Source organism: Aspergillus luchuensis, chromosome 5 (genome assembly GCF_016861625.1).
Source record: "Aspergillus luchuensis IFO 4308 DNA, chromosome 5, nearly complete sequence".
Classification (NCBI taxonomy): Eukaryota; Fungi; Ascomycota; class Eurotiomycetes; order Eurotiales; family Aspergillaceae; genus Aspergillus; species Aspergillus luchuensis.
In genome coordinates, this window is record NC_054853.1 from 5,519,523 (window position 1) to 5,532,918 (window position 13,396).

At 47.4% G+C, this 13,396-nt stretch overlaps 6 protein-coding genes across 6 annotated transcripts; 3 read left to right on the top strand and 3 right to left on the bottom strand.

Annotated features, from left to right (window-relative positions):
• Positions 1 to 1,049: 1,049 nt before the first annotated feature.
• AKAW2_51813A (uncharacterized protein) lies at positions 1,050 to 3,239 on the bottom strand (the record flags this gene model as incomplete). Its single annotated transcript, XM_041691784.1, has 1 exon — positions 1,050 to 3,239. One exon carries the CDS (start codon positions 3,237 to 3,239, stop codon positions 1,050 to 1,052), a length of 2,190 nt encoding a protein of 729 aa, XP_041545234.1.
• Positions 3,240 to 4,062: 823 nt separating this feature from the next.
• On the bottom strand, positions 4,063 to 5,041 carry AKAW2_51814A (NUDIX hydrolase; the record flags this gene model as incomplete). Its single annotated transcript, XM_041691785.1, has 2 exons — positions 4,063 to 4,672; positions 4,725 to 5,041. 2 exons carry the CDS (start codon positions 5,039 to 5,041, stop codon positions 4,063 to 4,065), a joined length of 927 nt encoding a protein of 308 aa, XP_041545235.1.
• A 61-nt stretch (positions 5,042 to 5,102) lies between these two features.
• On the bottom strand, positions 5,103 to 5,420 carry AKAW2_51815A (uncharacterized protein; the record flags this gene model as incomplete). Its single annotated transcript, XM_041691786.1, has 1 exon — positions 5,103 to 5,420. The coding sequence occupies one exon, from the start codon at positions 5,418 to 5,420 to the stop codon at positions 5,103 to 5,105; it is 318 nt and encodes a 105-aa protein (XP_041545236.1).
• A 487-nt stretch (positions 5,421 to 5,907) lies between these two features.
• Positions 5,908 to 7,102, top strand: AKAW2_51816S (uncharacterized protein; the record flags this gene model as incomplete). Its single annotated transcript, XM_041691787.1, has 3 exons — positions 5,908 to 6,613; positions 6,669 to 6,788; positions 6,840 to 7,102. The coding sequence occupies 3 exons, from the start codon at positions 5,908 to 5,910 to the stop codon at positions 7,100 to 7,102; spliced, it is 1,089 nt and encodes a 362-aa protein (XP_041545237.1).
• Positions 7,103 to 10,137: 3,035 nt separating this feature from the next.
• AKAW2_51817S (uncharacterized protein) lies at positions 10,138 to 11,377 on the top strand (the record flags this gene model as incomplete). The annotated part of the gene is made up of 3 exons (XM_041691788.1): positions 10,138 to 10,375; positions 10,428 to 10,532; positions 10,587 to 11,377. 3 exons carry the CDS (start codon positions 10,138 to 10,140, stop codon positions 11,375 to 11,377), a joined length of 1,134 nt encoding a protein of 377 aa, XP_041545238.1.
• A 444-nt stretch (positions 11,378 to 11,821) lies between these two features.
• AKAW2_51818S (uncharacterized protein) lies at positions 11,822 to 12,421 on the top strand (the record flags this gene model as incomplete). The annotated part of the gene is made up of 5 exons (XM_041691789.1): positions 11,822 to 11,863; positions 11,920 to 11,943; positions 12,120 to 12,160; positions 12,219 to 12,357; positions 12,419 to 12,421. 5 exons carry the CDS (start codon positions 11,822 to 11,824, stop codon positions 12,419 to 12,421), a joined length of 249 nt encoding a protein of 82 aa, XP_041545239.1.
• Positions 12,422 to 13,396: the final 975 nt, after the last annotated feature.

Consider the following 13,396-nt stretch of genomic DNA (forward strand, 5'->3'; position numbering starts at 1 on the left):
GCTCTGTGGCTCACCGTTGTCGCCAACTTAACACAGGATATTGTGGCCTTCGAGCCAAAACCGTGGCTCGTACCAATAATATAACCACAGACCCTTGCCTCCCTTTGTTTTCTGCAAGCTTCCACCATCTGTATTTATCATCCTACCACAGAGGTCACCAGTGCACATTTCTATGGCTGCTTGAGAACCGCAACTAATCCCAATTCGGATTCATGGTCAAATCAAGGACCTTGCGCCACCGGCGATCAGATAGCGCCAAATCAAGACGCCAACAACGGTACCGACGGAGGACCTTGCTTCTATTAAAAGCGTTCGAGTTCTGCAAGGAGTGTGATGCGGATGTTTCTCTGATGATTCGCCTGAAGCATAACGGCGAGATCTTCTACTTCAATTCTGATAACAGCTGGACGCTATCGCCAGAAGCATTAGTAAGTGTATCGCTAATTCCAGAAGAGAATAATAGTCTAAAGCGGTAAATCAGGCCATGCACTATCCAAGACCCAAACAGGTCACATGGCAAGAACTTGCCGCTCACTACTCTGATCCTCCAGCATGAGAAGTAAGAGGATGAAGGGACGAATGAGATTTCCAATAATAGAATGTACAGAAAAGTCACAAAGGTATACTTTCTACTTAGGTCCGATTATAGTTCTTCTGCTAATAGAGTTACTAGCCAACATAGTAAAACAATTCCGTAGTCAATACTGACGGATGCATACGAAGACGTAGGGACACCGATATGTCAGTTCCTGGGTCCCAGCAATTGCGTTCATCTTTTGCGCGTCATCGTTTCTTGGTGAGAAGGTCTGACTAGTAATTCTCCATGCCTTATCCGAAATATACATAATCATATGCGCGTCAGAGAATATATTATACTGTTGCTTAACTAGTATCCAATTAGACATCCCTATCCTTACCTAGTAAAGGAGTAGTGACGAGCAACTAATCGGACTTTTAATGCCTGAGTGATCCTGGTTGAAGAGCAACCAGAATCATAATGCACAGCTCACACACGTATTCATACCTAGTCAAATACCATCGCCTCATCCCTATACTGCACGAACTCGCTTTAGCTCGCGCGCCTCGACTATGCATTGTCGCTTCCTACGTAAGTCCGCCCGCTTTCTCATAGGTTGATGCTTGAGTTCCGACCAGTGAAAGTCGATGATTAGGGCCCGCCCGAGCTCGGCATTCCACAGGATATTGTCTCGCCGAAGGTCATGGTGCAAGACCCCCAGGGAATAGATTTCCTTCTTAGACCTCGCAATCTCAAGCGCATACGTCTGATCATGCCCTATAGGCTCACCTCCCCAGGCCATGATAAGCATGTGGCGGATCTCGCCGGCTCCATGTAGGTAGTAAGATTTGGCCAGATTGATTGCTCCCAGAAAAACAGGAACAGCAGATCCCTGTACTTGGCTAAGTACACGGTAGACGTCCACCTCACGTCTGACCACGTCCCACCGTTGGGAAGTTGTTCCTTTACCGACCATGGTATATCCATATGCAGTGTAGGTAACCTTGAATGGCGCTCCTGATTTGCCACAACCTCCCATTGGCGTACAGTCTCGGTCGATATTTTCATCTAGCTGCTGTTTAAGTTGCCTGATTAACATGGCAGCATTAATGAGATGTTTACTGCTTCTTCCACCTTGTCGATGAAGAAAAATATTCGGGCAATTTTCATCCAGCTGACCACCTTGTTGCAAGCTACGTAGACATTTCTGAGTGCAAAACTGTGCGGTGTGCTGCTGACCTTGGCTGCCGCTTGGAGTATATTGATACCCCGCCAGACGTGTTGATCGTTGAGCAGATGGAGACGAAGGCGATGATTGAATCTCACTAAAACCACGCTTTCTTCTTCCTGGAGCTTGATCTGCATCAGAATCAGAATCATCACGTAATATCATATTCGGCGATGCGCAGCTAGCCCGAGACCGTGTGGGTATTCGCCGGGCGTCAGCAGGGGGTGGAACAGGAGACGAAGACGGTATGTATTCTGATGTAGTAGGTTCAGAGCTCGTATACTCCGACACTGTGTATTCTGAGTCGGGCGGGTTTTGTTGCAATTCTGATCCCGGAATCTGGGAGCGTGTATGATCGAAACTTGTCTTCCATTCTGGCAGCTTCTTTGTAGCATTCCGCCACTCCTGGTCACGATATTGTGAGCGGAAACTCATAAGGCATAAGCACAGTACCCGAGCAACAGCTGTTAGCGGCTGTTGTAGAGAACTCAGTTTATTATCCGCATTAATTTCCATGTTGGGTTCACAGAGATGGTAGTATAAGGTGCCCGGATCATCATAAGGGACCCGTAGCAAAACAATTGCAAATCCGTTAGTCAGATATGAGTACTCGAGCCCTTCCTGGAGCATGACATGATATTCCTGAACCACAGCCGAGCCGGTTAACCAGGTTGCATTATATCTCAACTTTTCAGGCCCCTCTGAGGGAACAGAGTCCGGTCTGACCACCTCATTCCAGAACCGCATTGGTCGCAAACCCGCTCGAAGATTCTGAACTGATAGCTTATGGGGCGGCTTGTATTCAACAGTCATAATAATTGTACTTTGATCACCGTCGACACGGTGAATGCAATATTGATCCGGTCGGGAATTCGCTGATTTATCCGTTTTAGACTGTCCCGTATCGATCGCATCAAGGGCATTTGCGTGGTTATCGAACTGAATTCCATTACCTAACTGAAATTCCTCTCGAGCAGCATGTATTTTGCAGAGTTCCGCGATAATATCACGAACATGGTTCTCCACCCCGAATCTCTCATAGCTTTGTAGATCCTGCTCACTGCTTATAGCTCTCTTCTTAAACTCTTCCCCAAACCCCTTTAGGACAGTACGTGACGGGAATAATTGTGCAGCAGGCTGTTTAGGCGGTGCCAAATAGGTGCAAACAGAGTGATAGATCTCTTGCTGTATAGCTGTGCACTCGGTCCAAGGCAGAAGCTGCAGCGGACAGCGTTTCCCCTTAGGTGCCGGAACCGTTCCCGTCGTAGAACGGGACGGACTTTCGACTCTCAGGCATAGAGAAGTATAGTTGTGGCAGTATCGAATTAGCTCTGCAAAGGTGGTTCGTCTTGTTTGCTCTCTTTCCTGGTCCCTTTCCTGCTCTGCTTGCCGTTGGCGTTCTTCTGCTTGTCTCCTAAGCTCTGCTTGCCGCTGGCGTTCCTCCTCAGCCCTCAGAAAGAGCGCTTTGTAGTCCGGTGGGCTGCTGTTAGCCATCTGCTTGATGTCGGTTCCTGGAGGGGAGGTAGTTCTGGTCGACCTTTATCTCGCGAGCATGCGGAGACGGTCGCAGTAATATGTCAGCTGATCATGGAAGTCGGTTAAAAGATAGTCCGTACCAAATGGCGGCCAATTAGCTTGCTGGGTTCAGCGCTCTCGATGACACCTGGATCCCTAACCTGGAAATGGACGGCCTAAACATTTCTTCGCGGAGCAGCTTACTCTGTAATTAGCTGGAATGTTTCTAACCCCGCAAGCCACTGCGTCCGTGCTATCCGCCCTGTAATGAAGCTTCTTATTTTGCTGAATAGATTTGTTCACGGTTTACCATTGTCTAAGCGCGCATGCTCAAAGGGTCGGCGAAAGTAATCTTCCGGGCATGAAAGGGCGGCCAATGAAAACTCTCAACACGCCTAAGCTTATAACCCGAGCAGCCAAATTTATGATACCGAGTTAGCTCCGTGGCCAAGTCAGAGCTATTGAACGGGGAAAACGGGTCAGGTGGAGACAGGCTTAAGCGGAGTCAAGAATGCAGTTCCTGCCTAGCCACAATTTTCTAGAGTGGCTGGGACGGAGTATGAATAGATCCGAAACCCGAATCCGGGCAGCTAAATGAAACGAAAAAGGTAACTCAACTCAAACGAGTTCGCTGAGGAATCACTTCAGGAGGGCGGGAAGGCGGTCCACCAGAACCTTATGGTACGGCCTGTCATATTGGAGTTTATCTTGAATTCAAAATAAGGTCGAAGTAATAGAATCCTTTTGCAGCAACTTAAAAAACAAAAAAATCCCATGCCCCTGAACAGCACCTGATCGCCCTCTACCAGCCCAGAGTCCCCAGGAATTCAAAAGCATCCAGTATGATGCCTTTTTGTTTTGGTAAAAACAGAGCTGCACCCATGTTTTCTATCTCCATTCGCGTCGCCCACCGGAATTGTTGGTGCTCGGCAGGATTGAGTACTACCTTTGTCAACAGTTGCTCAGGCTCTTTGCTCTCGTGCACGTTCACAATAAATATGAACTTGCACACTTGTCGGTTTCCTTTCGGCCACACGTCCTGCATGACATCAAGAAAAGCAGAAATATGAAGTTGGATCTTCTCACGACACTCACGAACAGCACCATGCACAATAGACTTGTCGCTCCGCTCGACGGCCCCACCAGGACATTCCCAGGTGTCTTTGTGGCTGACTCTCTCCGACCTCTTGACGAGAAGCACGCGATCCTTCAAAGGTGAAAAGATGAGGACTCCAACTTCCAAGTCAGACGGTGCTTCAGAAAGGGGGCGGCGGAATTGTTCGAGGTGTTGCGGGACTTGAAAAGCCGACATTTCTTCCTGCACTGCATCCATTCGACACAGGAGATTTTGCACTTGGTCTTCTGTATCACGGATAAATTCCCGGCGCTTGTAGTCCCAGAGCAAAACATATCTGTGAGATGTTAGAGCCGGTGTTACCTACGAGAGTCCTGGTTTGAACTTACACGAACTCGGTACATCTGTAGTCACAATCTTCATATGAATTCCATATGTGAGATGCAATACCTCTGAGGTCCGGGCACTTATACGTGACCGGGAAGATGATGGTGGCGATAGCTTTCTCACGTGGAATGTCTTGAATCCACTTTATTGAGATGTTCTTCTCCCGGCTCACACTTGTCGTGCTCCCGGAAGGATGAGTATAGGTGATTAGCCAGTGGTAGTCACAATCCCCATGTACACACCAAAGCTCAATGGAACTGATAGGAATGTCATGGCCAGGACAGCCCGCAAGCTCAAGAGTGTTCATTTCATTGGACATGGTTAGAATATGTGAAAGAGATGGAGAAAATGATCCCAGAGTAGTCTAATATTGCGATTGTCTACCCTTCCGTCGGATGGAGGGGAGGTGTCGTATTATATGATATGCCTGGTTCCGGCAGCACGATGATCTCTTTGTTGGGATGAGTGCTAAGAGATGTCGATATAGTCTTGGGATATCGATACTCTAATACAATAGCCTCTCTGGTTGGGTTCCAGTGCTCACGCGTGTCCTGGAGTAGAGCAGGAGATGGATCTTGGAGTTCGATATCTTCACCCCACGAGAATGTGCTGGAGTAACGACGCTCTCTTTTTGAGTCTTGGAGTTTTGAAAGAAGTGCTTTTATCTTGTGAAGCAAAGACAAGTTGAAACGAGCCATATAATAACAACAGGTTGCTGTGATAAATTGAAGATTGGAATGAATGATATACACCAAGGTTTGAGACAGTGGATATGTAAACCATGATTATATTTATAGCTGTTACTTGGGAAGCTCTCGTCCCCTCCCTGCTCCAGTAATGACCGTATCTCCTACATATCATTCCTTTAACAAAAGTACGCTGCAGATGCGAAAACTTGGACGCACGATCTGAAAAGCATCTATTGCTAGCTTTCATGTTGGTTGAGTCTTCCCATACTGTCTCATCCAGGGGCCCATTAACAAGTTCAAAAGATCATATGTGATCGTCATTATCGTTGGCGCCGCCGGACGCCAATCACCACGCTTGGCCCCATTTTACCACGCGATGTCGACAAATCAGAGATCGTACAGCCTCTCGTAGCGGCGATACTTTTGCGAACCTGCATAAATTGACAATCCGCACAACTTTTCCCTCGTGATTACCCCTCCCCAAGCCCACTTCTTAATGGCTCTGCTCCCTTACTTCGTTCTTTCCTTTCTCTTTTTCTTCCTTTCACTATTCTATGTGACCTTTCACTCTTCGAATAACCGAGTCATGTCTGCCGCTGCTGCCGTCTCCCAGCTACGAGGACTCTTGGAAAAAGCCAACCTGTTGATACCTAAAATATCGAAAATTTACCCCAATGAAGAGCAATGGGAAGCACTTGGCGACATAAGCAAAAGTCTTACAACAACTGCGACCAGAATAGAAAACGCGATCCGAGCGTCAAAAGAGTCGCGTGCAGAAAGAGCATGGAAGGAAAGCGAAAAGCTTCGGTCTCATGCCTTGGCGTGTAAAGGGGAGCTATTGACTAACGGCCGGCTGAAGCAACCGCCGGTATTCAGGCGAAATATTACGACTATATTCGAAGGTCCGAAAGACTCAAAGTTCGACTCCGAGGACGTCAAGGTCCGAAAAGCCTTGACCCGACAAAGATGTGAGCAGATTCGGCAACTCAGTCCCAGCGGTGTGATTTCATGGGCAATGGCATACGCGCCAAGCCTATGGGCGGCAGGTTCGATGTCAATGGAGGTCTTTACCTGTCTTCTTGATGACATCGAGCCTGACCAATGTCCACCGTGGCCATCAATCATTGGAGAAACTTTACACATGCTCTTAGACGACGAAGAGTTTTTGTCGGCATCGTTAGAATACCGTGAATTTCTGAAAGGTCCTTCAAACAAAATGATCACCTTTTGCAAGATAGATATTGATTCTTTCTGCAGCATTTGACTGTTTACCGGATGTCCGCCTAGACCGCCCAAGAAAACGGAGTAGATTAGACAATGGGCACAGTGAGGGGAGGACTCAGATGAGCCAAACTTCCCCTTTTGATGAGAAACGAGGTACGATGGCTTTATTTAGCATTTGTCGCATGGCTAATAATAATAATTTAGAAATGAAGCATATGTACACAAATCCCGACCCTGTCTGCATAGACAGACTTCCAGAGCCATTTCAGACCGCTGTCAGAGAAAGCCGGCTCTGGAAGTGGGAAAGGAGCCAGGGCATGAAAACAACAGGTTGTCTAAGCACACTGTTTCCAATGGACAACACACAGGATGTCTCTTTGACAATCTGGTGTGGAAACGCGGAAGCGTATAACATCAACGACGAATTTGAGTTAGAGCTTGCAGCCTCATCTCAGCATTTGAAATAAACGGTTCCACCTCTGATGAATATTGTGTAGCCTGCAGGTACCAAATAGTCGCAGAATTCAATCGTCGGCGTCTCATTGTTGATATGTGCTTTGTAGTCATCCGTCTGCTGGTTGTAGATGGAAAGATAGTAGCCCTTGAAAAAAATATATCTGTCATGGTCGACCGGTGGAAACAGATGACTCGGAACGGCTTCTTCTCGTCCAGCAAGCGCGTCGTCTCCTCTCTGAATACCAAGCTTGTGTTAGCTATTGGCAATAGAAACTTGAGAGAAGAGATCTCTGACCGCCATAACTTGATATGAACGCGGCTTTTTTTGACTGAAAGCCGACTGTGATTTGGCTGTTGACAGTGAAAATCTTGAGAAGCAAAATCCGTCAGCTGCGACGACTTAAGAACTTGTCGCGCGGCGTTTAGAGGATTGCTGGTAAGTTCAGAAGTATAGAATAGGCTGTTTGTAGAGGAGAATGGGGCTCCTGGTCGATATTAGAATGGAAGAGGACACGATGTTGGGTATCAAAGCGAGGGGTAACGAGGAAGTCAGGTGTGGCACCAAATGCGACCGATCCGTCCACCCCACATTCAGTGGGAGCCATCTAATTCAGGCAGAAAACTTTCGTCATAATTAGAGCTCATCCGAGACCCAGAATCGGTTTCACACCTGTGAAAGAGTCCATCGCGTAGTCTACAACTCCCATAAGAAGGGCGGTAGATCATCGACTTATCCAAGCAACTTCCACCTGTATGGTCACCCAAACGCATTGCCTTTGGTTTCCAGATGCCTAACTACATGCGATGCGACTGTCGGATCTTTTTTCAATCATCACGTGAAGGTGCACAGCGGAGCTTCTGGGCAAGTATGCAGGAGATGGGGTGTGGAAAGAAGTAGGGAAGAAAGTGAGTACATACAAAATAGTGAGGAAAGAAGAGGGACAAGAAAGCTTAGAGCAAGCCCCTGCTTAATGCCGGCTTGACAAGATTCTCACTGCTGGTAGGGAAGACAGCCATTGTGGCTAACTCACCAGTTACGTCGACTTCAGGATGTGCCTCAAGAAGTTGTTGGTCTGCAGTTCCTTACAATACTATGAAGGCTAACGCTAGTTAAAAGCAAGATATCACACTTATTGCGGTCTTACATGATCTCTCCCTCGCACCTCTTTTGCCTGAATGAACAAGGTTACAGAAGTTCGCTGCTTCTTCGATTTATGCAGGCTCGCAGAAGTACATCAGGCTAAGACGGAGATAGGACATCAGTATCGTGTACGATTGGTGGCTTGAGGCTGCGTGAGGCTGCCCGGTGCTGCCACATTAGCCCACTGCCTCGCAGTAAGAGCAAATCAGGAGCACCAGCCGTACTCCGCTCATTATCCGTGCCAACCAGCGTACGGCCGGGAAAGGTTGACACAGCCTCGCGCTAATGCATGATATGGCTTCCGATTCAAGGCTAGTGAAAGGCGGTTATGCGTGCTGACTGCATCTACCCCTCCTTGTCGTGCACAGGGGCGGCCGCCTGGCCAAGTCTACCATGTCCACCAACTCCAACTCCGGATGAGTGGATCTACAGTGCCTATTTCGTAAGCACCGTATCGCCGATACCATCCTAATGAGCACGAAGGTCCTAGTCTTATAGATTTAACTTCATTCTTTTCGAACATTCCAAATACAAATATTCTCTCTTACCCTCCACCATCCTCCTCTCATCCCTCTACAGACTTCCCTCCTAGCATCGGCCATTCACAATAAACAATCATTCAACACCCACCATCGTTTGGGTATTGTCCAACATTGACATTGTGTTACACCTCGAGTGAGTTGAGCATCGCCAGGCATACTCTCAGTCAGAGATACTGACATGTATGAACTCCAATAGAAATCATGTGCAAGCAAATGCTCGACAAGACTGTCTATCTCTGCCGGCATATAGTTGAATCCCCTGGAGTCGTCCTGCCACACGATGAGTGCGGCAGTTGTGGTATAATTAAGGCAACAGGTTACTTTGGTCAGACAACCAAAAGGGACCCATGCCCTGATTGTATTGCCAATGATGTTTATGTGAAGGTCAATGGGAAGTGGCAGAAGGCTTGAACTTGATGACACCACATCAGTAAGTGAATAATAGTTGTGATTCTGTGACGGAGGACTTATACTAGTCGAAGTCAGAATCGGTCCTTTTTGGACACATTCGGTCTCGACACAAATGGGATTCCTTATATTTGCTGTGAATTTTATCTGAGAGCTGAAAGTTGAATAAAGCTATCTTGTTATTTTGACCTTATTATTATAAAACGTGTCCGCACTTTGCCCAGCTTAGTCCTCAACAAGCCCACCTAGTGCAGTGGTAAGTGATTTTGTGGAAGATAGTTGTTCCGGATATTGTAGATCGGTCGTAGGGATTGCAGGCACAGTGATATGAGAACGTTATACACTAAACACCACACACAACGGACGCACATATTCGTCCGACTAATTCTACTCTTGAATGGATTATCCCTTTCTCCTACTTACCAGACCGTGCTGGTGTTCAGATTCTCCCTGTAGCGAGCCGTCTGCTTGTGACTATCTGGACGCGGTTGGGAGGACCGAGTTTGCATGATGGAATAGTTTGGATTTGACGATAAGAACAAACATGGCTGAATCTGGATGATGAAGGGAAGGCGCTCCTTATTATAGGTCATACCAAGCACCACCCATCAGACAAATTTCTCTTGCTTCCCCCCCAGACTCGATACCCTCATTTGAATGCACAGGATTATTTCGATTTCCTTTTGGCTGTAACACTGCCCACAGACCGGCTTCTAGCCCCGTCCCGTCTTTACTAGGTAGGAGCTTTTTGATGAAAGGAGGAAATAGAGCCCTGGGCCGAAGGAATCAAGGGAGAAAAAGTTGGCCGGTTTCCACACGAGGCAGCTCACTGTGGAAGAGGGGACTTGGCCCGGAGACATTTAGTCACGTGATCCAACCCTTGCGACGTCTTTACCGTTTCCCCCTTTCTCCTTCCTCTTTCCTCCTATGTTTCTCTATCTTTGCCTTTCTTGCTATGGATATCAAACGCCAATTTCCTGGTGTGTACTGGGTTTGGGGAGGAGGCATCTCCTTTGTCTATGAGGTCCATCCTCTCATCGTGGTCAAGGTTCCCAAGTCCGGTCAGGAAGAGAGAGAGAAATTTCGGAAAGAGCTTAAGATCTATGAGATTCTATCCCAGCATCCGCCCTGCCCCTCTCTGGTGGAGTGTTTCCACTATACGCCAGACGGAATCTTCCTTGAGTATATGAGAGGTGGGACCCCCTATTGATATGCTAACAATATACCCACTAACTGCGTTTCTAGATATTTCCCTTGCTTATAGGAGACAATTCAATCTTACCCGGGACCACAAAACTCGTGTGGTTACTGAAGTGGGAGAGCTGGAACCCCTGGCAATACGAAAGTTGTGTTAGTAGACCCTTAATGACTGCTTATAAAGAACTGACCTCTTAATATACATAGGGATGAACGATCTTGCTCAAGGTGTTGCTTTCCTCGGATCGCTTAACCTCGCTCATGGTGACCTGCGACCGGAAAATGTCCTGCTTGATCGTAACCGACTCAAACTATCGGATTTCGATTGCACGGCCGAATTTGGAACAGATTTCGAAACTTGCCCTTGCCCATATGGAAGACTACTCAATGGTAACGAGGCAGACCAAGGAATACCAGGAACTGCCGGCTTCCTAGGTCCTCGGACAGAGCAGTTCGCCCTCGGTTCACTGTACTACTTAATAAACTACGGCTTTGAGGTCTATGATGATCAATGTCTTGCCGACGATCCTTACGAGCATGGACCTAAGGTCATGGACTTACTACAGGACATGAAGTTTCCGAAGCTCGATGGCGACCCGCTTATTGACGATATCATCGATAAATGCTGGCACAACCAATATCGCACGCTTGCGGACCTGGCCACGCACGTAGAGACGTTGCTTAAGGAATCACCAAGCGATGCACTGATCCAGGAAACAGCCTCCACTCCGGGATGGCGCAAAGCTATAGACAGTATACTGCGTCGGTTGTGGTACAGCCCCGGTGCCCAATGGAGGAGCAACGGTGAGGTAATCAATGGTGACGACTATTACAAGGTGGATCAGAACCACTCTGGTGAGCATTTCTCTTCAAAACAGAGATTCTGCCAGGACTTGGAGAAGCGTGGACTTCTGCGCCTACTTACTTTGAGTAAGCCCACGGAGCTTGGATTCAGCATGGAGCACAGGCATTTGTCACCAACTACTCCAGCGAACTGAGAAGGAGAGGACTACTTTGGAGGGTGTTTAGAGATTTCGGAACGTTTTTTCCTTTTCCATTTCCTTTTCCTTTCTTTTCCTTTCTTTTCCTTTCTTTTCCTTTCTTTTCCTTTCCTTTCCTTTCCTTTCCTTTCCTTTTCTTTTCTTTTCTTTTCTTTTCTTTTCTTTTTTTTTCCTTTTTTTCCTTTTTCTTTTCTTTTCTTTTCTTTTCTTTTCTTTTCTTTTCTTTTCTTTTCTTTTCTTTTCTTTCCTTTTCTTTCCTTTCCTTTCTTTTTATTTTTTCTTTTTTTCCGGTTAGGGCTGGTTAATTATAACTTATATATATATACTGTCAGGTTACTCGGAGCGCGGTGTTAAAAAGACCCAGAGAAGGCTATTGTATGCAATGTCCCGCTTGCCATCATGTAATGGATTTGTAAAATGAATACGATCACATCCTGTTGCATGCCAAAAGATGCCCTCGAATGGCCCGCTTTGTTCTGCACAGTGAGTGAGCTTCCAGCAGGGAAGTCGTATGGCCTATTCAGGTGACAGAGTTACAGCCTAAGCCTAAAATAGTTCATGCGGTTAGTAAGCTTGTTTTGACTTTTGACTCGCTAGTGGAGCGCTGGCTTCGACGAATCAAATCACGATTCCCAAAAAGTTCCCCTTTCATTCTCCTCCCCATTGGCATCTTGAGTAATGTGTAGAGTGATGCTGCTTTAGACAGGATACTTGATATCATCGACGAGATTACGCACAGCATATTCTTGATATCGGAAACGGTAAGGGCATTTGGGCGATGTAAGTGGATAACCAAATCCCCAGTCACGACAAAAATAATCTCTCTGACCAGACTTAGGGATGTCGCTGACATATTCCCGAGCGGCAGCCTTATCGCTGACACAGCATGGCTACCGCTTGAGGCGACAACCTTTTTTCACCTCCTGCCGCCTGGGCCAAATCGCAGGAACCCATGGGCGGGCATGCATTCACACTTTGTCTGTTTTCTTCTAACCCTGTAGCTCAATTTATCATAGCGGCGCTGACGGCTTGGTACAGTAGTGGGTCTCTTTTTGCGGGCCGAGTGATGGGGGCTTTCATTGGTTGCGAATCGAGCTCCAGCTGCTGGGGAAGGAAAGTGGCTTCCATGGGGTCGAAAACGGCCCAGTTAAACTAATCTGGCCATCCAGAAAGATGACATTAGCTTTACATCCTGCTTATTTGTTCCGATGGCTGAAAGCCTTGATGCCCGGTCACTCACGCTGGTGATGACGTTTGGTACAATTGCGGGTTACGCTTGGAGTCGGAGACGTGACTGATCTTGTCAATCAAGCTGGACTTGGGTGTAAAGACACGAAATTTTCGTTTGGAAACCCATCTATTATATTAATCTAGGTTGTAGTATCTGGGGGCAATACAGTGGAGTAACAACCGAATATTGGTGTTTTGATCTGCTGGATAGCATGGACTGCTGTTCGTAGTAGGTGATAGTTCCAGTCACTCTGGCAGGTCATCATCTGGGACATCGTCAAGTTCTTGCCCTGCTTCCCAAGCTTCCAGCCATTCTGCCAACCTCCTGGGGGGGCCGGGTTGATCAGCGAACATTCCGTGGAAGTTCTGGATCTTATACGGAGCGCCCTTAAATCCGCGTGCTGGATACCAGGCGAGATCAGGATCACATCCTTTCCACTGAACCTGATATTGTAGCTTTCCTCTAGATATTCGTGAAGCTAAGATACGTTCCACTTCCCATTCTCGCTCGTCGATGGTGTTGCATGGGACCTTAGTGGGAAGATGATTCCTGGAGGAAGGCCTACTCTCCCTAGACCTTCCAACGTTTCTGGGCCCCTGGGTGGACGAAACGTCTGCAAGACGATGCGGCTCCTCGTCAAGGGAGAACCGAAACGGAGGTGCCTCGGGTTTATTTAGGGAATTTGGCTCGAAAGAGAAGAAGTACGAGGTTCCGGACGCGCGGGTTTCGATAGTGAGGATAGCATGCCCAAAGATATCTTGGCTGCTGCAAGGCTCTGCAGACCG